Here is a 27,801-nt window from a genome sequence, read left to right as displayed (position 1 = left end):
CTTCTGCACAGAGGTCATTTTACACTTGACAAAGGAAGGAAAGGCTGTGCTAACGTCAGGTTATCAGTAAACCATGCAAAGCACAGTCAGTCAAGCATGACTCAAATCCAACACATTGAAATCCTTCCTAGTGCAGAGTAAGAGCTGTCTTAAATAACAGAAGATGTGACTGCTGGTCCTGGTTCCCCCAGGTAACACTCTTTACCTGCACGAACAAGTAGACAAGTCCCAGGGGTGGAATGATGACAGCAGCTATAGGTGTGGCCAGCAGAATGATGATACAAGCCCCAATCACGTTAAATGTGGAGCCCATGAACATCTTGATGATGGGTGGAATGGTGGAGTCAATGGTGTCTATCTCCTTGGAGAAACGGTTCACTAGGTTCCCACTGGGAGTGCGTTCAAAGAAACTCATTGGAGACCGGAGCACATTGTGCAGCAGGTTAAGGTGCAGGTGTCGTGATGCAAATATTCCTCCTATTGACACAACCATGGAGTAGCCAAACACAGCAATACCTAGAAAAGGAGATTCATTTTTAACTGCTGCCACCTCTCACACAAAACATTTTCCTCATTTTGTTATCACTGAGCATTAGCATGTCTCTAGTACAATAATCCTGAGAACTAGGGTTCATTTCAGGTAGACTCAGCAAATACACCAAGTAATTAAAAAAAAAAAAAAAAAATCAGTGAAAACATCACATTCCTTTCATGGAAGAAGTTGCTTCTCCATTACAAAAATTTGTGTAATATTTGAACACTTTCCCTGAGTAAAAGTCACTGAATTTTCACTTGGCATTTGTTTTTTATTGTGGGATTTTCATACCAATTCTGAAGTGGGGTACTTGGGGCCTTAGGTTTCATGGCAAACAAACTCTAAACCACAAAGAGGACACAAAACAAAACATGACTGAAGCAGCCTCTCCACAGTGCCCTGGATGGAGCCACAAGCAGCCAGAGCAAAGCCCAGCCAGAGCAGCTGAGCCAGGCTGGGGCTGCAGGGAGGCAGCACAGCCATGGGCTCTGGTGACAAACTGCCCCTGCACACCAGGCCAGCACAGTCTGCTGACAGGCCAAGGAGCCACTTCTCAGATCAGACATTTTGTTACAATTCTGGTTCATCAACCAGCAAAACACTTCTCACTTTGTACAAATGAGAGAAAAACCACATTTACTAACTGAATAATTTTATAGGTTGGTTTTCTTGGTGTTTTTTAAATTCAGGTTTTTCATCTTTTACAAAAACCCACACTCAAATCCTTAGCAAAATGCTGCTGCAGGCACCAAGAGCATTAGAAACACTGAATCAGCAAATCTTAAAATACACAAGACCAAGCAAACCTTGAGAAATTCCCAGTGCTCCATATACTCCCAGTCTGAGAGTTCTGTTCTGCTGTGTCCCATTGATAACAGGATCATCTGTCCATAAACTCAGCCAGTAGTTGGAAGCCAAGGAGGCTATATGATTACACATAAAGAGGAAAATGGCCAAGAAAGACATAAAGACTCCAATTGCTTTCATGTAGTCCCAGTACACTGTTGCCTTTACCTAAAGACAAGACAAAAAGAAATACTCATTTTGCAGCTAAGTTTCAAAGCAGCAACACCCCCTTCTCCAACACCTATTTAAAGTCAGTATCCCTCCATCAGGCCATGAAAACACAGCAGCTGCACTCTGGAGAGCCACTGCTTGGGAACACATGCTGCAAAGCATTCCACGGAGACATGCCAAACCCAACATTCCCTCAGGGGAGGCACACATCATCCTTCCCTTGTCATCCAAGGGAAGGGAGGAGTAGGGAGGGAGCTGCCTGAAGTAACACAGGGCATCAGTAGCAGAGCCAAAAACTTCACTGAGGAGCTCCAGTTTCTGGCTCTCTCTTTGTACCACAAGATTAAAAAGCCTTCAAACCAACCCTTACTCCACATGGCTTCTATCCTATGATCTATCTTTAATCAACAACAAGCAATCCAAGCTTGGATTCAAGCAACATTGCTAGGAGGTGTTAACTGCCACTTTCCCAGTCTCAGGTTTCCCAAAAAGCCCTGGGTGTCCTGGGATTAGATACTTATGTCTACAGTGGAAATTTGCCTTAAATTCATCTGACTCAATTGCAGCCCCTTACACTGAAGGGCAGTTTTCATTAGGTCACCTAATTTGTCATAACCTCTCCAAGAAATAGCTGCAAGGTTTTCATTTCTCCTTCTAAACTTTGATGTGGTCAGGCCCATCATCTCACACAGAAGTTTTGTGTTGACATTCTTTCCACAGGCAAACACGGGGCTCAAGTTCGGGAGCAGAGGGCATAGCAACACTTCCATCAGGTATTACACAACAAGTAGCAAGTTCAAGAATTCACTCAGCCTGTTCCCACACCAGTTACATGGTCTTCAGAAGTTATTTTCTTCTGAAACAGATTTTTCCAAAACTGAACGAGGGCACAGGAAGTGGCAACTGGAGACCTTACCCTCCCAGTCTTTGCTGTGTCAGCCTCCGTCAGTTTCCAGGAATTCTTCTCAGCAAGTGGCTTCTGCAGCTCTGCTGTGCTGCTCTGGTGTTGTGGCTTCCCAGTGTCTCTGCTGAATGTTGAAGAGTTACTGAGTTGCCTGTTTGAAGACGTTTATTTTTTAGTCTTAGCTTGACATAGGACAGGTGTTTATCTCACAACTGGGCTTTGACAGTGCACAGCTCCCAGTCAGTGGTTTACACTCCTATGGAGATGTCCTAACCAGCCATCACAGGGCCAGAGGTTACTCGGACCTCCCTCCTCCCCTCAGTGCCCTGGTCCCAAGTACTCATGTTCAGGTGCAAGTAACAGATAAAGTCGACAGATAAAGAAGTCTTGGTTGCACAATCCCACTCCAGAAAGAAAAATGCTCTGTGACATCAAGACCAGCCTTTCCAAACCTCATCAGCAGCACAGCAGCAGCTGGAGTGCAAAAAGGGTACCTGCACTCACCTCAAAAAAAGCCATTTAACTCCCAGGCACTCATTAGCTTCCAGAAATACAGTGTCTCTAGAGTCCCATAAGAATAAGACATAGACCAGGAGATGATTTTGGAAAGGTATCATCAGAGTGATTTGCAAGCACAGTAGCAGCTGCTATTAGGTCAGATTAAGGTCCACCTGGCACTTCATCCCATCTGACAGCAGTCAAATGCAGAAGCCTTGGGAACACACACAAAAGCTGGACCAGCCAGTAGAACACTCTCCCTTTTATGCAAGCCAAACCCACAATATCTTGCTATAACACAAGAGTTTCTTCACATGGAAAGAGTATTGTGAGAGCTGTGTGTGTGCAGACACAAATGTGCAACAGCCTGTACCAGCCTGGAGTGGGGCTGCAGCCCCAGAGGTTCAACTGCCACGTGCCAGGGGCAGCTCCCACACAGACAAGAGACTGAGCCCACCCACTGCAGAGATCCAGCTTGGATGGACACGAGTAATGTGTTACCACCAGCAAACCTTGTCCTGCTCAGCCAGAGAGGGGCCTGGATGAGGCCACATGGTGCTGTGCTCATGTGGGTGCTTCAGGTGCCTGCTGGAGCATTTCCTACTGCTGGACCTGGAACCACAGAGCAGCAGCAGCTTTGCCTGTCTCAAGTTGATGGATCCAGCATGATATATTTTCTTCTAACAAATACCATGACCATCAAATTACTGTTTATTCACATCTGAGTGACTGGTTTGAAAGGATGCAGGGCAAGAGGAAGAGAAAAATAAAGGAGAATACACACCTATGCATAAGCTTTTCAGGGGCTTCATTCACAAGGACTCCATTTTCTATAGGCTTGCCTTCCTTTGCAGATGGACTATTTGTATCTGAGAGGGTGAAAAAGTAAAAGTAAACATGAAAATGGTTAGGCAAAGAGACACAAGCATTTCACTTCAATCTGAATTGCCAGTTGCAGTCTTAATATGCAAACGAAGCAGGGAACACAAGTATTTACAAATAATAACAGAAAATTGACCAGGTGTACAAATCAGTTTAGTTCAACCCCCAACAGGGTTAAGTGCCAGGACAGGGAACATTTATTTTTCTAGAAAATGTAGGTCAGTAATGATAACGTAATACAATAATGAGGACATACTTTATGTTCAAGCACGCAACACCAAGTCACATGTGACCCACTCCATGGGAAAAAACCCAACACTCCAGCCACTCCTTGTCAAACCACAGTTCCTACATAGTTAGTTAAAAATTATTATTATTTTAAAATGCAATGAGAAGACATTCTGTAAACGATGGAGTGAAGCTGTAAGAACAGCAGGCACGTGCTAGTAACTTTGAGTCCTCCTGCAAAGCTGAGCAGGAAGAAACGTGCAAAAGCCTGGTGTTTTAGGCAACTGTAGGAATCAGGTGACTTTAAGCAAGAGATCTCTCCATGAATTGTTATCCCACAACATCCCGCTTGTACCAAGATGTGGCACACTCCAGAAAACCTGTCAGCTTGAAATAGCACCCTTTTTTGAACAATTTAATTCAGTGTAATATAGTGCCATGAGTAAAACTTCTAGGTTCAGGTTATGACACTTTTCCTTATAAAAACCAAATGTCTGACTCCTGAAATGTTAGCCGTCAGTAAATGGAACTCTATTTTCATGTGTGAAAGTTAATTTGGAATTTGCAACAAGGAGTTTTGCATTTTTAAAGGCTCTGCATAGTTTATGCAAAGATACCCACCTGAAAATATTCAAAAGATATTCAGGAAAATTTGTGTAGATCTAGAGTCTGACATTTTCATGTTTTTATACTAAAGCACATATATGCATAAAAACAGATCATCAGCACATTAACTGTGGACTGCTTTCCTTTCCAGTCTGCAAACTGAATATTGGTTCATTACTCTAAAAACCCAAAGATAAATCGTTCAGCATGGTCTTAACAAAGACAAAATGCAGAGAATGTGAAAAAGTTCAGTAACTTAGTTCTTATTCATATGAATAAGGACCAACCAAGATGGGACTGCTAGTTATTTTAAGCACTTGACAGCATTTGTTTTGAAAGGCTCCCATATGAAAAACAGCAAGCATTCCAGTGACATACTGCTTTAGAACATTGCTGAAGAAAACAAAACCACAAATAAACCATCCTCCCCTAAAAGCTCAAATTTAATTTCATGTTGTAGGCCACAAAGATTTCTTGCTTATACCATATTTAGCTCTGAGAACAAAAAATGCTCAAGACTGCCATAGTAAATCTGACACATGCACTTAGGGAATAACCCCACTAATGAGGGTTTTGCAGAAAAAAGTACCCAGAAATTATAAAAGGGAACAGCTGTGAGTACTGAATACACATTTGAGAGCAAAAGGGACCCTCAGGGCTCAATTCTGAATGACGCTTCTCTTGGTACACTCACTACATTTCTAGGTCCAGGGTGCATCTTTAAAGTTTCCTCATGGAAGCCTTTCAGATACAGAATTGCTGCTGCTGAGTTACCTACAAGCTGCCACACCAACTGCTGCAGCTCACACAAACAAGGACATGCAAACCATGCAAATACCTTCCACTGTGCAGATAAAATTCTTCTAATAATGACTCAGTCTCTCGTAAATAAACTGCAGTTACTCATATTACTCTCCAAGGCAAGCACTAATATAAAGCCACATGGCAAACAGTTACCTGTTTCCAGAGGTTGAATCGTTCCTTCTAATGAAGGATCTGACTCTAAAAGCATATATAATTAACTTTTTTCCAGAACACACTCTACCATTTTCAATCTTTACAACCACACATCCAAGTAGAATAACCTAAACCACAAAACCCAAGGCAGAATCAAGTTTGCTGAAATTGACCTATTTTTAATCCCAAACCACAAACACGGTTTTCCCACACAGAGAAGAAACCGCATGAAGCTGAGGATGGGAAAGGCAGCAGTAGAGCACAGGTAACCCTCAGGAATCCCAAAGCGAGAAAAAAAGTCTGGGAGGCAACAGGGACCAGAGCTGCAGTCAAACCTCAGGGGCTGGGTAGGAGGAGAGGCTTTCCCACCCTAGGAGAGCAGATGCATTCCAGGCAGAAAGCACCAAACCACAGTGTTCTCAGGCTGCCAACACAGAGCTTCAGACATGAGGGAGCCTCCCTTGAGGAGTGGGTGTGCAGATACCCTCCAGCCAACTCAGTCAGACTCCTGTCACAGACTCCTGTGTCCATCCAAGAGCCTGTGATTCTTAGTAATAGTGACCTTTACACATTCAATAAACATGAATATTATCCCTGTGAATCAGACAAGAAATTACTCTACTTTTCACTTTTTACCATTGGCAGAAGATCACTTGAGTGGAACTGATGAACAAATATACTGCAAATAGGCCAACCCTGTGATACAGCAATCCACTCCAGATCACCAGGGTCGTACTGAAGTTAGAAGTGCTTCTTATTAGAAAACTGCAGAGAACCATGGCAAAAGATAAAGCACTGGCTCACTTTCCAAAAGAAAATTCAGTAATTAAATGGAAAAATAAAGTAATTTAGTTTAATGAAAAGGATTTCAAAACCTACTTTTCCACATTTGAAAATGGGAGGAGACAAAGACTAAAAGAACAAGACTATTAAATGAGGCAAATCTTCATATTAAAGTCAACTTGTTAACTGCCTAGGGAAGCACAGAGAAAGTTTATTTGCCTACAAATTTTACATACATTGAAGACTGCAACAAGTCTGACTGTGCCCTAAGTAGCTACAGAAGCACCTACAGAACATACACAGAAGTTAACCTGATCCTGCTTCCACAGAACCTCTTCCCACAAGCTCTCCACAGTGAGACACCCACCCATGCAGCACCTGCTGTTTAGAGCATCCACCCAAACCAGCATCCCAGTCTGCAGAGCAACAGCTGGGACTACCACGAGAACTTTCCAAGAGGAATGCTAGCACACAGCAGGGCAGCCTGAGCTTGAGCCTTGAGATGACAGACCATCCCCAAATCCAGCTCCTTGGAAGAGGGAGCCAGGAGAAGATGCCACCTTGCACAGGCACGAAACAAACCCTGCCCATTCCTGACTCCAGGGGCAGCCTGGTGCCAGCCTGGACCTAGAGAGCTGCCCCAGGGGCACAATGCAAATTGGCAGCCTGGAACAATCAATGGAGGTTTCAGAGGTAGAGCTTCGGAGAGCAAGGCAGACCATCACAGCCCTCCCACAGGCAACTCTGACATGAGCACCAGGAGCAGCTCCTTGCCAAAGGAAGCCCTTCAACACCTCTTTAACACTTCCCAGCTGCATCAGTGCAGGTAAATGAGACACCATTTCCATTTTGCCCATGATGGACATGTGAGGAGTACACCAAAAAACACCTCTGTGTTCCCTCTAGGGAATGGGAAGGAACCAACAGTTTTCCAAATAGACGACAAAGCAAAAAGCAGCCTCAGAGGCCCCTCCTTGTTCCCAAAGCCTTGTCTGCAGCACTCAGCATGTGCTACCAAACACGTGTCCACAACTTAACCCCAGCCAGCACGGTGCTCTTCTCAGCAGGAGTGTCAGGAAATCACCACAGGCAAGAGAGTGAAGAAAACAGGCTGGAGGCAAAGACTAAGTTCCCCTATTAAAATCCAATACTGCAACTGTCTGTAGATAAAAGAAAAATAAATCTAAAGTATATTCCTGTACCAGTGCAACTCTACAGCTGTTTTGTAAAGCAGAAGCAGGAGTCAAGGACAGCAGGTAGAGCACTGAACCGCTTCTTCCTCCTCCCCATCCCCAAAGGAATTAGCTGCAGAAAGAAGACACAGAGACAGGAAGGGTGCACAAACCCCAGCTGGCCTTCATGCAGTCTCACTACCATCTGAATTTTGCACTGAGAGGAAATTTTACTACAGATCTGTAACACATTTTCCTATTTTTAAGAAAGAATGTGTGTTTAACCTCACAGCCTTCAACATCCTCAAGAAATAAGCACCTCTACCTATACAGGCAATCACAAGAAATAGTAATTTCTTTTAAGTTTCCTACCTACAGAAAGTACTATGGTTTTTCCTTTAACAGGACTCCCTTACTAAGACAACAGACATCAAGAGAGTTTCTTTGTGAGCTTACCACTGTTCTCCATGGTTTGTTCAGCATTAGCATATGTACGAAGAAACTCAGCAAAAGCCCCATCCTGCTGCAGCAGCTCCTGGTAGGAGCCCATCTCAGAGATTTCTCCATCAGTCATTACCAGAATTGTATCCATTTGAGGCAGATAGTTGACTGCATGGGTTACCAAAACCCGAGTCTAAAAGGCAAAAGAGAAATAAAGGGTTTCTATCATCTCAGATTAGTGAATACCATGGTTGGACTACTGCTCTTTACTGCTTGAATTCTGTGTATAATAGAATACTAATGAGGGCCAGGCATGCAGCATTTTTAAGAGAAAATTGTCTTGATTTTTCCATTAAATAATTTTGAATTACAGAAACCAAAGCACCTTTCACAACAAAAATCTCAGTGCTTTATAAAGTCCTCTAAAAATTGCAGAAGGATTCTTTCATTTTTCAGATGTTAGAAACAAGAGCCTAAATATGCAACTTGACAAACTTGTAATTATTTGAACTCAGACAAGAAAAAGCATTCTCTAGAGACATTATAACATACTTTATTTTTCAGGATTCCTTTCGGTCCAATAACTTTTTCAAAAATATGTTTCCCAACATGAGCATCAACAGCTGATAAAGGATCATCAAGTAAATAGACATCTGCATTGCAGTAAACTGCCCGAGCAAGACTGACTCTCTGTTTCTGTCCTCCAGACAAATTCACACCCTGGGGAAACAAGAAAACGTGATCCTTTATTTACAGCTGAAAGATGATGTCTTGATACAGCTCAGGAAAGACACAAGTCATAAGTGATTTATTTAAATTAGAGTAATTTCAACATTGCATGAAACAGATCTCCACAAATAATTTCATTACCACAACAGCATAAGCAATCAGTCACAATCCTCTTGGAAGGAGGCACATCTATTCTGTTCTCACTGACAGTGAAGGGCTAGTCAAAAAAAAGGTTTGCTAGTCTTGTAAAGCAATTAACCCTGACTGACCTACCTAACTCTGTACAGTCAGAAGCTACTTTTCTTCTCAGCTCTATTTCTGCACTGCTGCCTCTGATTTAGGAAGCGAACTCTCTTCACACTCTACAATGTGACTGGCCTGCTGACCAATGAGGAAGATAAAGCTGCACCTTTACTGCATCTGGGGCTGCCAGTTCTGTGGTCAGCTGGGAGCTGCAGCCCACCTGGAGCCCGCCAGCAGGCAGAGCACATGTGCCAGTACCTGAGGGCAGCAGCTCAGAGAAGCCCCAGCAGCCACACACACCCCCCCTGCCAGCTCCTGGTACAGGGCACGGGCTCCTGCTTCCACAGCACTGCACTACAACATCCATGCGGGTTCCCAAACCCCACACCACCCTTGCTTCAGTAACCAAGGGCCAGATTCGGGGTGATGGTTGGTTGTGTGAATTGTGGTTTGGATTTTCTGGGGGGAGGTTGGGGTTGGAGGGGTGTTTGCTTGTTTTTAATGAAACTGAAGTGTTCAGAAGATTTTTCTCTTCCTGTTTCTATATATTTTTCAGCTTTATGACCATAGCAACTTAGAGACAATTAAAAACTGTCACTACAAGATGGTTTTACATTCCTAACTGAGGACAGGTTTCCTTCCTCCCCTTTGAGGCTTAAAGAGAAGGAAAACACACTTCAAATCTGCATCTTATTCTAGAGGATTTCTGCTCTGAATGTTTTAAATTCAATACAACTTTGAGATAAAGTAAAATAGAAGTCACACAGCCTTAACTACAAGCAATAGCACCGTTAATGGTGGAGTGGGTACTGAAATACCTTTTCTCCTATTTCTGTTTTGTCTCCTGAAGGAAGAATCTCTACATCAGGCAGCAGTGCACACGCCTCGATCACACGCTTGTACCGGCTCTCACTCATCTCCCTTCCAAAGACAATGTTATCTTCCAGAGTTGCATTTTGGACCCAGGCCTGCTGAGGAACGTAGGCTACAGAGCCCTGCAAGAAAAGTAAAGTTCAGTACTTTAGACTAAGAGTCTGCACAGAGAGTCAAAGCACAGCAGGGCTTTGTGAGGCAGGCAGTGCTAATCACCTCACAAATTACCTACAGTCATTTCCAAACAAAGTACTTCTTGGGCTACCACCTCCTCCAAAATGTTATTTTTATAATCCTCTCTACAAGTGAATGTATCAAAGTGCATTGGTGGAAAATAAAGGACTTCAAACAAAATATGATTAACATAAACCTGGAGGAAACATTTGTTTAGAGAACGTTTGCACAATTTCTGCATGTCAAAAGTATTACTTCTTTCATATAATTATAAATTATGTTCTGCACAAAAGAGTTTAATCTGGAATGCAAGTGTTTAACAAATGTACCCCTGCCAAGAGATTTCTGTAGAAAGCAGAGGAAGTGGTTTTCATATAAAAGTCACTTCAAAGGAAGAGACTGAGATAATGCAGAGTATTTTGCTTTGAGTATCAGTTCTGCCTTCTCTTTCTGCACTAATAATTAGTGATTCAGATCTCAACTACTTTATTTTTCCACAACAATTTTGGAGGTGGCCAAACCTGCAGACTTTCAAATGTAACGTATTTGTTTTGCTCTTAAAGTAATTTTCTTTCCAGGTCATTTTTTTCTCTGTTAGCTCTGTGCAGCTCTGATGTCCAAGAACAAACGAACTGCAACAGCAGCTTTTCCCACATTCAGGTCTCTGGGTGCACCCTCTCTCCTTGTAATTCTCTGATGTCTAAGAAGGTAGGGCCCAATACTGCTCTTCCTCAGAGAATATGTAACAGGGTATCCCCATCTCACACCCAGCTGCTAACAAGACTCACCAGAACACTCATCTTTGACACCTCCATTGTTTTATGTGGCTAAATCTGACACCAACAGATTTGGATGCTGTGGGGTCAAGGCTTAACAAGCAATTACACAGAGTGCAAGCTAAGGCATATACATGGTTTGCCAGGAAATCAGGCTAAAAAGTGCATTCATTTGAAATGCTCTCTCTTCCCTCTTCACACTACTTGGAAATCTAGCAACCCTCTGGCACTACCCACAAACAGCTGAACAATTCTTCAGACATGTCACACCTTGACAACCACGTAGCCTTCCTTTTTGTCCATCTCCCCCAGTAATGCAGACAGCAGTGAAGACTTTCCACAGCCAACTTGACCAACAACAGCCACCAAGGAGCCTTCAGGAACAGTGAAATTAATGCTGAAATAAAGTGCACATAATTCAGCCTTGCTTGCTGGCACACCCCAGTAGTTAAACAGTCAATTGAACTGCCCAACTAAAACCAGCTGCAGTGTGAACACCCACTGCAAATACTGACTCAGTGCTGAAATTGCAACTGCTTGAAAATCCAGACCTCTCATTCAGAAAGCACCCAGTTCTCCTCATATTTAGAACACAGCATCTTAATATGTAATTAGTCAAAAGGGGAAGAAGAAAGAAAGAAAAAAAAGCACTGTGACCCAGCCTTGCCAAGATTTCTCTCAAGTGTTCTATGAACATACATGTAAATACAGCATTTTTGTCCCAAAGAATTTGCCATTTAAGGCCCAAGAAAAAGCAGCCAAAGTTAAGAAAGGGAACAGGGCACAGGGAAGACACAGCTTGTAGCTGCATCACTGTTTGCTTTCTGCAGCCCGGGATCAGGGATAGCAGAGTAAAGTGAGAATCAGGCTGTAGAACGGAGCCTGGGGCTACAGGCAAACAGGAGGGACCAGAGCTGGCTGCATCCTCTAGCTGTGCTCATCCCACCTGCAGCACACAGCAAGAGCCCAGAATGCCCTGCAGCTCTCTCCTCCTCGATCCCTACATCTCTTGCTACCACCCTTTACGCATTCCATAAATGCAATAAAATCAAAGTCCCTCTAGTTCACAAAGCCCCAATCAAAAAAAAAAAAAAAAAAAAAAAAACAGAACTGATGTTATTTGTTCTCTCTCTATGGCAACAAACTCTTCTCCATATGTACTCTATAATTCAAATATAGATCATTTGTGATGCAGAAAGATTATGGAGTGGAATGAAGGGTACCAATCCCTACCTATTCAGCAAAGGAGGATCCGTTTTGGCCCAGCTAAACGTTGCATTCTTCACAACAATGCATCCTTCAGCTGCAAAGAGAAAACTCATATTTATAAAAGTACCAGTGCAAGCAGCTAAACTGTGTGCTCTGGATCCTGCCACAGAAGTCAATCCAAACACACATGGGTAGAGGTATAAAGCTACTTTTTCAGAACAACAACAACCCACTGCTTACCAAAAACTTGTGTTCTGCTTTTACTGAATTTAGCAGAGGTTCCAAGCTTACCCTTACTCAGGAACCAAGAGGTACATGAATGTCAGCTACACAGAGATACCAACTAAATCCTGCATCTCTAGCACTGCAAAATCAGTTGTGGAGTGGAGAGGAAAGAAACTATCTGAGAAGGAAGAAGAACCTTTACATAATTTTCATTTTACAAACTCCCGTCTCTGTTTTTTGGCTCAAATTTATCAGTGAAACCCACCAAAAATGCAATAAATTTGTTATAGAATGCAAAAGAAACCACCCAAACCTGTACACAATGATTTGCAACAGGCAAAGAAACTCACCCTCTTTTATGGGACCCCTGACTATGCTGTCAGGATCTAACTCTTCATGAGACAGGAACACCCTGAGGCGCTTCAAGGAGACACTGGCCTGCATGGGAAAAGGATGCAGAACTATTTATACTCTGCTTGTTACATTTAAGTGCTCACTGTTTTGTGCCACATACACATTGTATCATTATTATGCACTCCTAATCCCTCCTTAAATCCACTGCATAGTTGCTTGAATAGTCATCAAACTTTCACTTCCCAACCCACAAGAAATATGGGTGATGTCAGGAACACTCATCCACCATAACTGGGATTATTTCACTTGCACAGCACTTAACACACAGGAACTGCAAGGCCCCTTCCAGAGGTGGCCAAATTTCCCCAGTGGTCATTCTCTAAGCAGGGGAATGTAATCTTTCCACCCAGGGCCTTCCTTCTGCACAGGAACACCTGTTAATTACTGAAGTCTTACTTCTACTATGCTGCTGATGACCATAGGAAGCATGTTCAGTGGAAACCTGAGGATGTTGAATAATGCCAGAGAAACAAAGGCCTTCTGAGCATCCAAGATGTTGTTCTTATTTATCATGACATACACAGCAAACGTGGACAGGGCGACCTGAAACAAAATGTAAGGGTTACAGTGAGGGTAACATGCCTTAAAGCCACCAAGTCAGGAGTACACAGTCTGACAACTAGAATCAGAAGACTATAAATCAAACAAAGAAGAATGCTCTGACAACTTTCTTGCTCCTGACAACACTTTTTGCAAAAGGAACACATGATTTAAATCTGCTGTTGTAAAAAGAAGTAGATGGCTCCTCTTGGAAAAGTGGTTAAGTGCTCACTTTCTTCACGTAGCAAAGGCGAAAGCACAAATGTCCCAGGTCACACAGCAGGAGAAGGTAAGTAGAGAAATGATCACTGGTCTTTTTTCCTGATCTCCTTCAGTTTTAAGGCACTCCTCATAGTATCAGATATTGGATCAGTAACATATATAGACAGAAGAGTTAGAAGCGTCCCAATACAAACCTGTTTTATATTTTGTAGAGACAACCACAACCCTAGATTTCCAAATACAGCCCACTTTATTATGGACAGACCATTTTCCAAGAAACCTGAAATGTTATTGCATTAAAAAGATGAAGCCTTTTAGTAACTACAATTTTCTGCTGTGAACTGTTTCAGTTTCATACTGAAACAAGAAAATTACACGGAACCATTTTTATCATGAGACCTAAGCTATAAAAATAATTCCAAACATCCACAGACTTTTTTTTAATGTGTTGAATAAATTATAGTAAAATTAAACCAAACTAAGTAAAAACAGATGTTTACTTTCAACTATTCCCTTCATAGTGTTTTCTTCTGTGATAATACCACTCATACCTCAGTATATCACAAGATCCAGCAGCTTTTTCCCACAGACTGCCACTTAAAACAAGAAATCAAGGTAGATAAACCTCTGGCATCGCTCCTCCTAAAAGACTTGAGATAATGAGCTCTCCACCGAAGGAACAGTCTCATCTAAGCACAGCATCCATTGAAGACATCAGTTATTTCTGTTAAAAAATCTGACTGCTGTGAGGACATGTATTGTTCTTGGTGCAGCAGCTGTCTCAGCTGTGCCTTGTACAGGGGCTTGTTTGTACAGCCCTTAGTTTGGACAACCACATCCCAGGGAGAAAGCCCTCCCATGGAGATGAGAAACAAGACAGGGTCCAAAGAATAACCCCACAAGCAGCATGTCTGCGCTGGTGTTACCAGCAATTAGTCTGAAATACACCCTTATCAGCACACACAGCAGCAGGGGAGGTACTGCAAAACGAGTACCCTGGCACTGTTATTAAACAGTGTTTTTAAAAACCCTGGCCATGGAAAGAGGGGAAAGAGTAGAGGAAATAAAAGTTTTGAATGTCAAAAGTGCTTTCAAGTAGGCATTTGCAATAATTTTTTAAAATCAAAATATACCAAAAAAAAAAAAAAAAAAAAAACCCAAACATCCAAGAAACAAGATGCTGAAGAGCAGCCTTGCACTTCGGGTTGTGCCCCAGTGGCAAAGCTCCCGTGGAGCCACAGCCACACATCCCCCGTGTGTGCTGGAGCAGAGCTACACCTTAACCAATCTGTCTCCTCAGGCTCCACAGAACAGCATCAGGGACTCCACCTGCAGAGTTTTATTTAGAAATTTCATTTAATAATGTATTTATATTAAGATAATCTCAGACTTCTTTTAGAAAAGCATTCACTTAAGAATGCAGCTGATGCTTCCTACCCAGGGCACTGCTTCTCTGCCTTTCATCATGCCTAGAGCATAATGTAAACTCTATAAATGTTTGCAGGGAAGGAATCTGAGACTGGAAAGTACATTTAAACACCTTCAACTGGAACAGCACATATTTTATCCTAATGTAGTCATGGCTTTTAATTGCTTCTGCAGACAAGAGCAATGGCCCCTTGTTCTAATAGGGTCTGAAGCAATTTTGATGTGATTCACTCTTCTCTCCCTTGTATTAGCTGAAATGTAAGCTAACCACAAGCACAGGAAGGATGTTTCACGTAGCATGGATTTTTTTTTTTTTTTTGATTTTTTTTTTTTTTTTTAAAGAATTTGAAGCCATCTCAGGCTACACAATGGCTTTGCCTCTTCCACACTGTTCTTAAACAGATGCTGGAGAACCCTGGCCAGAGTCACTCCTGGAGCACAACATCCCATTTAACTAGGAACTCTTATGTAAGGGCCTGATGCTCTCAGAAACACATTGAAGTAAGGGATTTTTTTACTCTCCTAAATCTGACCATACATTTCATCTTAGGTTCCTCAAGTACTCAACCAAAAATAGGAGGGGATGCAGAAGAGGTTTTTATTTCCAATACTTTGGCCATTAACTTCTAGAATACATCCAACCTGAATGTTACTGAGTTTCAGAGAAAACAGTAGTGCCTTTCCATAGAGAAGCGGACCCCTAAGTGCTCCATCACCCACCACTCTGGAGGGCATTTTGACTCAACTCATTAAAACACAAAACCAAAAGAAGTCCTCAAGTGCTGCCTTGGAAACCACAACCCCAAAAAGGAGAGAAGACTTCTAGATTTGTTTCACTTACCAAAAACGGAGCACAAACCCAAGTGAAGGTTGCCATTGCAGCAAGGTAAGCAGATTTTTTTAGGACTTGGAGTTCTTTCTGTCTGATCTCTAATACCTTCTCTCTGAAGGCTAATTCCCAAGCATAAAGTTTCAGAACTTTAATCCCATTGAGAATTTCATTCATCAGCTTAATTCTGTTGTCTTTGCTCTTCATTTGAGCCACCTAAAAACAACATTGCAAAAAATAATTAACAGAGCACAATACTTGGCAGAACCTCAAAGTTCTGAGCTTTCTATTTTGCAATGGCAAATTTACCTCATTATCATCAAATGCTTACTAGCTTCCCAAGCAGGAAATCTGAGATACTATCTGAACAAACAAATATGCAGAATTAACAAGACGTTTTAAACCAATTAAAAGAGTGCTTCATGTAACTACAAATCCAAACCAAGATCAAAACAATTGTGGCACTGGTTTAAGTATGATTAACCCTGCGTTAGGGAGCCCTGAGACTCAGGTACAATATGCAGTTAAAAAATAAACCACTAAGATGTGCAGCTTGCATCTAACCTTAGCCCAAACTTGATTTTGCTTCATTTTCAGCAATATCAATGGCTTTCTGATGGTGTACTAAGGCAAGAAGCTTTCCATTCAGCCATTCTTAAGTTTCCATCTTCCTAAAATATTTTAACGAGGGCAGTGCAAAGCTGAACTGCTGCTGACTCAGCAGAGGCAGCCAGCAGAATGCACTGGCACAGCCATCCCAGACCAGAGACAAGGTGGCTGTGGCAGGCCAGGTGTCCCTACCTCTCCCCTGTGGGAATCGAATGCTGTAGCATGTTTTAATGAACTTCTAACTAAGGTTTCACTTAAGCATATCAATCTTTTCTGACATTCAGCAAATTCAGTCAGTAGTGAAGTCTGCACAAAGCATGTGGTGGGGCTGTTGGAAGTCATTTTTACAGGAGAAAACTCAAATTTGAGTCTACGCTTATTTATGTGCGCTCTCTGTAACAAACTGATCCCCACTAAATAAAATCAACAAGGGATCAAAAACAGCCAACAACTAAGACTTCCCCTTCTTCATCTCTCCAGGAAGCAAACAATAAAAAGGACAAGCTACACATCCTGGGAATATGAATATTTCATTCATTCAGGTTCATTAAGCAGACAGTAGTTCACATTTGCACTTTAGTTTTTAAGCAATTTAAAAACTGAACTAATTCCAATTCAATCACTGGACATCTCATGAAGCTGCCCAAAGTGCTACCTTGGTCTTCACTAGTGCAAATTTTTAGACCATTATGCACAGATCAGCTATAAGGCTGAAAAATGCATTAGTTTGTTTGTCCTGAATACACAACACCTCTGACCTTTCTTTCCCTTCCCTTTTTTTGAGGGATAGACAGAGGGATGGGAAAAAATAAAAGGAAAAACCTACAGGAGCAAATCAAAGAACAGATGTTTCTTAAAAGCACTATATAGAGGTGCTAACCTGATAGGTTTTTGTCTTCATTGCCATCACAGCGTTTACTGGAACCAGAAGGATCATGACAGCAACCCCTGCCAGCACTGAAGGACCTAAATTCTGAAAAGTACGTAATTGCAAGCATTTATTCAAACTAATTTTTCAAAATCTTGACTCAAACCACCGCATACACTACAGAAAATCATTCTGAAATAGGTTTTCAGCCTGGAGGAAGAAGAGGAGGATCAAGTAGGGGCTTAGGTTAGTATCTGTATACTTTGACTTTTGAAACAAACATACATAGTCCCCATTTAGAGGTACATAGAGCTCAATCTCTCTCCAAATAGCTCATTATACACACAAATATGTTTTAACACTTTCCACTTTTTGCTGATTTGTCTGTTCTTCTGAAGAAGAATCAGCCCAGTGCTATGTGAACCAGAAATAGCAGACATCTCACATGGTGACTCTAGAACCAAGAGAACTTTTAGTTAAATCAAGGGACATATAAGATACTCTGGGTGCTGCAGTGCCTCAAAAGATAACAGCTCCCCTCTGCATCCTCCCCGTACGAGCTCAATGTGAATTCAGAACCTCCTGCCTTCCTTCTTGATGGCAGTGACAAAAGCAGCTCTGAATGGCTTCCTAATAAACAGCACTTTCCCCTCACTGCTGCAAACCCTCCAGTGATCTCAACAACAGCTGTGTTAGTCACAGAATCATGAAAGCAGCACATTGCCAAAGTCAAAACAGCAAACAACACACAGTGCTCACCTGCCACAGTAAGTACAGTGCTAGTATCACCTGGAAAGGTGCAGACCAAATCATGTTTATATAGGTAGCCAAGTCCATGAATCTCTGAGCATCCACAGACATCAGATTCACAATCTCACCCACAGTAGAAGTCTTCCTAGCAGAATTTGTGATAACAAGTGCCTACATGTAAGTAAAAAATAAAAAACAATTAAAACAACATGAGGGCAGACTTAGCCATTTGCATTTTCTCCACAGAATTCAATTGCTTTACAGAACTGCTTCTTTAAAAATTACAAGCAATCCTTTTCCTCCTTCATATTCTGTTTACCATATACACCTCGCAAAATGCAAGTTGAACGGTTTGAATCAATCAGCTGGGCTTAAGCTAATACAGAATTAAAGTCAATAAGCAAACTTTGGGGTTAGGGCTGGTGGTTTGATTGCTTGGGGGTACCATTTACTAGGTTTGGTTTGTGTTTTTGTTCTAGTGTAAGAAGTGGAATCTTAATTTCTTGTGACACATTTATCTAACACAGAGCTATTGGTCCTCAGCTGTCTAAAATGTTCCATCTTATTCTAAGGTAAGGTGGCACTGCTGGTAAATCTCAAATGAAGCTGTAAATGTAGATGCACCTTAATTTCTGCACCAACTGAAGCACTGCACACCCCTAATCTAATGAGGCAAGGTTTCTTATTTGACAGTGAGAAGCAGCATATTAACTAGTAAATTAGAAAACTGCCCTAGCTTAAAGGTTTTTATTTATAAATTAGACATGCTCTTATTTCTATTAAGAGTTAGGAATCAGCATACCAGAGTCTCCTAACTTATTATTCAGACTTAAGTGATGCATTCTCACAGTCACAGATACTGCATATTTGCAGTCACAGCATTGTTGTACATTTAAAGAAACACCTACCTTTCGATAAATTACACCAACAATGGCTGTTTTGAGCCTCATTCCAGTTACAAAGCAAATATGAAAATACTGGTGAAGAATCAGTGTCTGAAGACAGGCACAAACAAACAGCAGCACTGTATAAAAGTAGCCTTGCCAGTTTGGGGCAGCTTTGTTACTTACAAAGTTGAGCAGCAACCTGTGGAGAGAGAAATGAGTTCTCTTGATAGATGGAAAACAGAACCAAATGTCATGGTTACAGCCTTAGCTTATTCCAAACGTTGTATGGGTCATTCAAGCACCTAAAGTACCAAACTTAGATAAAACACTTAAGCAAACTTCTTGGAAACTGGAGATCATTTTCTATGAGCATACATCACTCCCTCCTTAAATACCACTCTGAAACATGGAGTAGCACATAGCTTACACACACAGCATTCTCTTGGAGCTACACTGAAAAGTTCCATATCCCCTCCAGCTGAAATACAGCCACTTACACTTGCTTTACTTCTCAGCTCAAAGCAATACAAGCTCTCCCAGCCCCTCAGCTCTTTGCTGCATCACATACTGTGATGTGCAGGCACAGAATAATTACAGGTTAGAACTGAGCAAACTCTCCTGCTATTGTTGATTATGTTCCTGCCCTGCCTTCCTGGTGTCAAAAAGGAAAATAAGAAGTCAAACATTTATTGCATGATGTTGCAATTTGAAAACCAATGGACCAAAATCACCTTTGCCTATGGTTTCTCCCTTGTATGACACCTCTTCCTCATTGCATCAGCTGACGGCAAAGCAGCTTGGGGAGTGAAATACCAGCATGTTTTAAAACCTGTTCACATACTTTTAATACAATAATAAAGTATATAGGTCTTACTTCAGAATTTCTGGGCCTGAAAACATCAAGAGATCATGTGCAGCTTTAAAAAGGAAGCTCATGAGAAAATAGGGTCCAAAGGTTTTGTATAAAACCTTGAATAAAGATGCTTCAGAGCTCTTCTGAGATGGTTTCATAATCAAAGCTTCAACCTCTTCTGTCACATCACCATTTGAGTCTCCTGATTTTTGCTGCTTTTTCGGCACATATAACATGTTTTGTGGTTGCCTGGAAAAACATGAGGTATAGAATGTAGCCTTTATTCAAGCATAAAGCCAACTGGGAAAATGTACACTATACAAATAGGATGTAAATTACCTCATTATGATTCTTAATAGTTTAACTGGGTTTTACTGTCAAACATTTTAAATCACACAACCTAACTACATGAACTGGCCATTCAGAAATGGCTTTCTTTGCTTGGATAGGTAACATTCCTGGAAATCTCTCCTGTAAGTCTTCCCTGGGGAATGAGGAATACGGCTCAGAGCAGAGGACATTATTATTCTAGAACCCAGTATGCTGAACTTCCATCGAAATCAAGGCTTCACTGTACCACCAGAGTTAAAAGACTGAAGTCAGATTTATGCCAAGATATCCCCAATGGACTGAACACATTCTTTTCTTACATCTGGCTTACGCTAAACTACATGCTCTGAACTGAGGACAAGCTGTATGTAAAACACACTGTGTAAGCAAGCACACAATTTTCCTTCAATGAAAAGGTGCTCCTATTTGCTGCAGCCAAGGATGATGAAAGTAGAATGGAGACTGCAGGCATGCAGTCTTTCTAATTTTAGTCATCTGGCTTAGATGCTCAGACTCCCTATATAGTCAAAAGAAAGGAATAAGCTGCTCACTTTTACACCCTGAACTACCCTCCTGAGGCTTTGCCAATTACAGAGGGAGCCCAAGCTCCTAAATTACATGACAGAAGTTTGTGTCCAAACATTCCCTCCCCAGGGAAAAAAAACCCATACATCAAAAGTCACAGTAATAAGTTTTGGATCATGAAAGACTAAGGGAAAGTCAACGCAGCTCTTCATAAAGAAGGAACACAATGCCCTACTTGGTTCCTGCTCTGTGTGCACTTCAGGACAAACACAGGCAGCCACATGGGCCTTACAAAAGCAGGTTTGGTAACAAATGACAAATACCTCTAAGTAGAGGCTGAGTAACTTGAGCTTTTAAACCTTTATATCTTGGCAGAACTGGAAGCCAGGATAACTGAACTTACCTCTTGGTCTTTGACCACTCTTTTGCCCAATTTCTAGCCAAACCTGGCACTATTTCCTCTGATTTGTCCTCTTTATTTAATGACCACAAATCCTTGGCTTCCAAAGGACTCCGATAACCCTGAATCATCAACCTGCATTAGAAAGAATTAGCAAATAAATTTAAGAACACTAGAAATGTTTGTATGTATATACAGACACAGATACATAGACACAGTTGCATCTGGCCCCAGAACAAAGCCAGCTCTCCACAAAGATGCAGCAAGCACTAGTGCCTGCAGCAACACAGGTCCAGATGCTAAAACATACATCCTCCTGTCTTTACTGGGAGAATTAGACACCAAAACATCTAAGGATCCAGGATATGCCACTGAATTCAAATTTCAGGGAAAATAAAAGAAAGGATGAAGTGATCTCATTTGAAAATCAGCCAGGCACTTAATATTCCCATGCCTAGCAAGTTTCAAAATCGTTATTAGCCTTTAATTTCACAAAGTAATTCCTTTCATCTAGCTTTCTGTTGGAACTCTGGCCAAGTACCAGCCACAACTATATACCAGTATTATTTTACATGTTTCTGTGTTTTAATTCACAAATAATATAGCATTACTAAAATTAAGTTAATGGGGAAAAAAAGAGCCCATTGGACAAAAAGAGGTAATGGTTTTCAATGTCTTAACCTCTAAATACAGCAAATAATTTCTACCTTCTTGTACTTCCCAAAGAATATTTTTTACTATATTCTTTCATCAAACACACTAAATATATACTGTCAAAATTTAAAATTACAAAGACCCTACAAAGGAAATAAAAAAATATTAATCAAATTTGAAGAAAAAATTGATTTAATCTATGACACAACCAACCAAAACAACCAAAATTACTGTTGCATGATTATTGCTATTTTCACTCTAAAAGCAGGATCCCAAAGTGCCATCTAACTTGAACTGGTGCATTATACAGAGCTTGATCTCACCCAGTGATCCACCAGAATGTGATTCTGGAGAGGAAAGAAGCACTGAACTCTGGACATGGATTCTAAAGGAGAGAAAAAGAAATCAATCCACATGCAAAGTGACTGATGCAGGGCCTAAAGAAACAAGCAGTGCAGAGAAGATGTTTTTGAAATTCCTTTTGTTTACAGTATTTTTCTCACATTACTAAAACTTTTTTATTTATGCTGCTGGGAGCTTGTTCAGAAAACACAAGCACAGAGTCAGGGCTGACAGCAGGCTCAACCACTGGGACACAGGAATAGCAGTGCTCCATATCAACAACACAACAAACAGCTGAAGGACTTTTAGAGGCCAGTGCAGGCCAGACAGTCTCTCCAGGTGTCATGTTCAGTGCCTATGTCAATGCAAGGTACGCTACCATATGAGGGCACAAATATGTTAATTGGGTAGTTAATCATGAATGAAAAATTCAGTTCTCCTGTTCTAGCAGTGAAGTGCTAGGACTCCATTGACACAGATGCACAAATGAAAAAAAATTGTAAACTCCATAAAAGCACCCCAAAACACCCTTTAGGAGCCCTGCATCTCATTCATCAAATATGTATGGGAAACTAAAGTATCTATACTTAAGTAGCTCAGCACAGCTCCTTCAGTGCACAGCTTGCTCGGGTCCTACACCCAGCACAAAGGCTGGCTCTTTCAGCTGCTCTCCAGGTTCACATCCTCTCCTAATCTGGCTGGGTTAAAAGAGCATTAAGAAAGGCTGGGAGAATTTCACTGGTATGAAAAATTAATTTACTTGCAGAATTTCTGTGCACATTTCTCTCTTCCCTCTTTCAGAGCTCTGAACAGCATCTAAGGAATGCTAACACCACTCCTTAGGCACAACAAACCACTGGTTTTATCATCAACTATAACTGGAGCAACTCAGATATTCTATCTACAGAAGTTACCAAACATCACTAGAGTATTGCAACTAAAAGAGCCAGAGCCAAGTGTTCCAATCATATGCATTTTTAACTCATGTCTGTGTAGCCTGGCTTCTCCTGTACTGTGCTGTCCTGCACCGTGTTATAATCCAACTACACAAAACAGAGTCTTGCATTTTCTCTTCTTCACATAGCCCTTTCTGCAACTTTTACAAGGAACAATAAAAGAATGTATCAGACAGATGCTTTTGTTTTTTGAAAGGGGATAAGAGTTTCACATCTCCAAAGTATTCAAACACCTGGAGTAAAATGATTGCAAACAAATCCAATACCATCAATTAGTGAATAAATAGAAGTTTTTAAAGTTAGAGAAGGGGAAGGGGACAAAACTTTGAGAGTTCAGCCACTCCTGCTTTCCTGACAGACAGACTTCTACTTCAGCAAATACAGGGAATACTTTCAACTACACCAAAATTTTAAAATATTCTGAACTTTACATAAAATGCTGTATTGCTTTTTTTCCTTTGTATTGTTTTTAATCTACTTGCTGGTGGAAACTCTGAATCTAAGAGCCCACTAGATCTTGTACTACCAAAAACTCGACTTGGTTTGCATAAAGTAAAAGTTTAAAATATTAAAACATGTTAGATTACTTTCTAAATAATACTACTTTTGATAAAATTAAATAGTTATCACACAAATAATTAATAATCCTACTGACTTTCATGCCAGATAGAATGAAGAAAAGTTTTAACTAGTCTGGATTTACATAATGTAAACAAGATACAAAACACATTGTCTGACTTCTACATACATCAGCATCTACATCTTAGAAATTTCACTGTAGTTTGCAGGCTTAAGTAAACATACACTAAAATTTTACTGAAGACTTACAGACATTTCTGGTTTGGAAATATTTGGAAAAAGGGAATAAAGCAGAATTTAAGGCTGACTAACATGATTTCTTTGCTCTTTTCCCCAACAAAATGGAAGGTTAAAATTTGAAGTCTGCCCTGTTTCCTAAAGACACTCCTAGAAATACTCAGAAAAATAAACCACTGTGGTCTCAAAGCACCTTGTAATTACTACAACCATGATCAAAGAAGAAAAGGTTTCCCTATACCCACGGTATCCTGGTCAAATATATTTAACCCCTGAATGAGATGAAAAGAACCAAAAGACAAAGAGGATCCAAAGACTCAGCAATATGCTCCACCTTCCAGGCACACACACAGACTGTCTGCCATGGCCAAGCAGAGCACCCCTGGCACCCTGGAGACTGGTGGAGAATGTAACTGTGGGATTCAGTAAGTGCAATGGTCATGAACCCTCTCCACAGTTACAAAGGCAGTATTTATTTCCCCCCTCACATATTTCACACTTTCCTTCACCAGTCAGTGTCACTTAACTGCCATCAAACCAGAATTAGACCTTGTATAGAACTGAAGTTCCTAAACTCAGCACATCCAAACTCCAGGCAGTGGCAAGTGTCACCCCACTGTGGCTCAACATCTAACCCAGAGGTGGTGCAAGGATGATCCAGCATCCTTTGGGTCACTTTAGATCCACCCCATAGAGCTGGTATAATTAAGAACACATGCAGAGAAGATACTGTCAATGTAAAATTAGATGTCTACATCCAATTACCCTCTAACATCAGCTGCTCTTGAATCTGAGCTGATTAAATTTTTACTTGACACAAGAGAGATAAAAACAGAAATCACATGCCACCTGCCCAGGTTCAAAAGCTTTCCAGGTCTAAATTCTTCCCCATGTTCAAATAAAGTGAATCCACATGCTACTGCCTACTGAACATATCAGATAACCAGGAGCACAGCATTTCAAATCACTATTTCCCACCAACTGCCAGCAGCACTACTGAATATAAATACCTATAACTGATCCTTCAGGAATGCTATTCAGCAGTGAGTGCAACAGTATTTTTGTGCTTTTTTCTTACATACAGCCCCTCCCTTCCCCCAGTTTTGCATGTTATGGGCTTCTTTTGCATCACCAAATAAAAAGCAGAATTTTAATTACTTGTCATCTGTGAGATTATGGCCCTGGAGCTCATTACACAGAATACTGCACGTGTGATACTACAGACTCACTTACAGGATCATTTACTGTTTCAGAAAACAAAGGTGGTTGCTCTGGAAAACAACACAGGATGAGCTCTACTAATACCAGGACAAAGTAGATGCAGAAGGTGACATAACGAAATGCATCCTCATCAGCACCCTGCAAAGGAAGGTAATATTCCAATTAGAATGCTTGAGGAATTAATTTTAAGTAACATGTTACGATTAAACAGAAAACAACTCCTTACTGTAAATTCTGCAAACTAAGTGCTACACTACTCACCCCCATGCAAATTAAAGTCAGTGTCTATTTTGGTAAAGGGAAGGTAATGCGAGGGGAGAGGATGTGAAAGACATATTTATTTTTATTCAGTCACTACCATAAAAATACAAGCATGGATTTCTTATGTAAAAAGTTCTCCTTAACACATGGTTTGTGCCAACACAGCCCCAATTTGAAGTCAGTGCATTCCTTACAGGAGCAAGACATTTATGCATTAGGTAGCAAAGAGTATTGAAAGCAAGTCTTTAAATTAGTATGCACACAGAAGATAAGAATTAGAGGAGCAGAATTTAGATTACACTTTGTTCCACTGTGTGCAAAATTCAGAGGTTCTTTCATTTTTTTGTCTGGGACTGATGCATAACACATAAGCCACAGAAATCAAAGCACAGGGATAGATGGACACCCACTCTCAGTAAAATCCCATTCCCAACAGCTGAAGACAAAAGTTGGCTGAAAGTTCCCAAAATTCCCAATGCAGCTTAAAGGTTCAAGAAGCAGCTCCACAATTAGTCTGTTATTTGAAGTCACCTTACTACAGGGCAAATTAGCATAAAAATATTTCATTTTGATTTTGTCCAAGCAGGTGAGACCACACCAGCACTGAACAAAGTGTTTCAGGAAATCCACTGTATAATCAACAGGAAGATGATGTAAACTCCCAGCCAGAGCAGTTTGATATCAAAGATTACACATTTTGAGTGTACTTGAGCAGACACATCCGCTTTCTCCACCAGACAACCCAATTTTCTTGGCAACTGTTGCCACAGTTAAAATCACTATGAATTTCATGAGCATTTCAAAACAGAAGTCATTAATTCTTGCTGCTTTTGCTGTTACAACCCAAGGAATGAAGGTACACTAAATGAATCATTAACTGATTTGACTGGCAAAATTACCAAGCAACTACTTTATCACTACAGCATTTAGGATTATTTTCAACTGAATGAGGCTAAAATCCACTTACCATATTTAAGGCATGTTTTACTTTGGATATAAAAACCACTGTGGCACATAACAATGAGATGAACCAGAAAATTGTCATTACACCTGAAGACTGGACTCCTTTTATTCTTTCATATTGTATTAAAAATGTGGCCAGCAACTGTAGACAAATAAGATGAAAACATATTCACAAATTTTAAGTTTTACAATAGGTTATGCACACGTAAAAGGTACTGTGCTAAAGTCTGCTTATTTAACATTTCTAATCCAGTATCTCCCAGATCTTCTAAACCTCTGAAATTTTAAGTGTAATTCAAAAATACATTTAAATAGGAAATTCTCTGTATCAGTAAAGATAAGGAGCGGGCAAAAAAGGGAAAAGAATATACATTACATAGAAATAAACAGTCACATACACAAAAGCACTGCCAAAAGCTGCCAATCTTTTACTTCTTTACTTTTCTGGTAATTAAAGAATTACAGCACTGTGAATAATACCAAAATGGTGTTATTGGTTAAAGCTTTGCACGGACAATGGCCGTGCAGAAGAACTTACCATTGTTATACCCAATACTGTAGGGCTAACAAGAAAAAATGGAGCTCGAAAAATATTTTGACTTCTTTCCCAGAAAGAGTAGAAAAGGTCTGCCCAGCAGACTATCCACAGTATTAAGCCCAAAGCCTGCAAGAAAAAAGTGTCTTTAATGCATCAGTTCACAAAGATAATGCAGCACAATATACAGATGAACACTAGATGTTACGTGTTAGCAGGAGTCATAATCAGATCCTATTGTTTGGGCAATTCTACCACATGCACAAAAGAAAAGCAATTTGGCTTTAATTATTGAATTCCAACTAGAAGAAAAAAGTTTACTGATTTTTAATACCATGTAATTCAGTCTATCATGAAGCAGAAAGCTGGTCAATCTCACTCCTGAATAACAGATTGCAGAGGCAAAAACCTCTCCAATACACTATGCTATTCTTCTTAATAAAAGAAGAATAAAAGTCCATCTTAAAACTTTGCACTTATTCTACAGGGAAGAAAAAATCCAAAATCATTAAGTACCTGTTTCACAACTGAAGCAGAATAGAACACCTGCAGCAGCTCTAGAAATGTATACCGTGTAATTTAAGAAGCTGGCAGGATAATAAATTCTTTTTATGATAGAAATATGGGCTTTGAGATTGAGTTGCCTTAAAATAGTCTTCTCCAACTGGTCTTTAAAAGGATTTGCATGTTTGTTGCAATGCCAGGGTAGATTTCAGAAAGCCTGATAAAAGGGCAATGAAAACAGGAAAGGCTGGGAAATCAAGCACAAGCAGAACAAATAAGTTATACCTGAAGTGTGCACGTGGGTCAGGACTGAGGCTCAAAAAAATACTGTGCTAAAACATAGCTGAAAATAGATTCCAATTTCCAAACAAGCCTGATAAGTTCTGATTTTGTTCAAAGACTCACGTACCGTTTTGGCTTTGTTAAGGTTTGACACTTGAATATACCCCCTGTCATGACGGCGAAGGTACAGGGAGTACACTGGGAAGCAGAGCCACAGGTAAATGCAAGGAATCCAGACCAGGACTGTGTTCTGAAAGCATGGGGTGAAGTCTGGATCTTCTGTGTGCCATGTCAAATTCCAATCCTGGGGCAAGAAAACAGGCTAAGTTACAGACAAAGCCAACACTGAACTCCAGTATT

The 27,801-nt window shown here is 40.7% G+C and overlaps 1 protein-coding gene across 6 annotated transcripts in view; it reads right to left on the bottom strand.

Annotated features, from left to right (window-relative positions):
• ABCC1 (ATP binding cassette subfamily C member 1 (ABCC1 blood group)) overlaps positions 1–27,801 on the bottom strand; it is a 49,001-nt gene that overhangs the window by 8,996 nt on the left and 12,204 nt on the right. Inside the window, exons 2-24 of one of the 6 annotated variants that reach the window (XM_082292311.1) lie at positions 27,569–27,745; positions 26,659–26,784; positions 26,125–26,262; positions 24,909–25,034; positions 21,885–21,946; positions 20,911–21,042; positions 19,674–19,901; positions 18,821–18,998; positions 17,922–18,083; positions 17,175–17,267; positions 15,698–15,901; positions 13,063–13,209; positions 12,603–12,690; positions 12,052–12,121; positions 11,089–11,215; positions 9,814–9,990; positions 8,576–8,743; positions 8,039–8,216; positions 5,628–5,672; positions 3,739–3,823; positions 2,469–2,607; positions 1,342–1,549; positions 206–516 (exon numbers count right to left, since the gene is read on the bottom strand). In XM_082292311.1, the coding sequence (XP_082148437.1) occupies positions 206–516; positions 1,342–1,549; positions 2,469–2,607; positions 3,739–3,823; positions 5,628–5,672; positions 8,039–8,216; positions 8,576–8,743; positions 9,814–9,990; positions 11,089–11,215; positions 12,052–12,121; positions 12,603–12,690; positions 13,063–13,209; positions 15,698–15,901; positions 17,175–17,267; positions 17,922–18,083; positions 18,821–18,998; positions 19,674–19,901; positions 20,911–21,042; positions 21,885–21,946; positions 24,909–25,034; positions 26,125–26,262; positions 26,659–26,784; positions 27,569–27,745 (3,369 nt within the window). The remainder of the gene's footprint in view (positions 1–205; positions 517–1,341; positions 1,550–2,468; positions 2,608–3,738; positions 3,824–5,627; positions 5,673–8,038; positions 8,217–8,575; positions 8,744–9,813; positions 9,991–11,088; positions 11,216–12,051; positions 12,122–12,602; positions 12,691–13,062; positions 13,210–15,697; positions 15,902–17,174; positions 17,268–17,921; positions 18,084–18,820; positions 18,999–19,673; positions 19,902–20,910; positions 21,043–21,884; positions 21,947–24,908; positions 25,035–26,124; positions 26,263–26,658; positions 26,785–27,568; positions 27,746–27,801) is intronic. The other 5 variants (XM_082292312.1, XM_082292313.1, XM_082292314.1 and 2 more) reach the window with 5 other exon arrangements.

Source organism: Coloeus monedula (assembly GCF_965178545.1).
Source record: "Coloeus monedula genome assembly, chromosome: 16".
Taxonomy (NCBI): domain Eukaryota; kingdom Metazoa; phylum Chordata; class Aves; order Passeriformes; family Corvidae; genus Coloeus; species Coloeus monedula.
The sequence above is the reverse complement of the archived record's forward strand: the minus strand, read 5'-3'. Positions and strand labels throughout refer to the sequence as shown.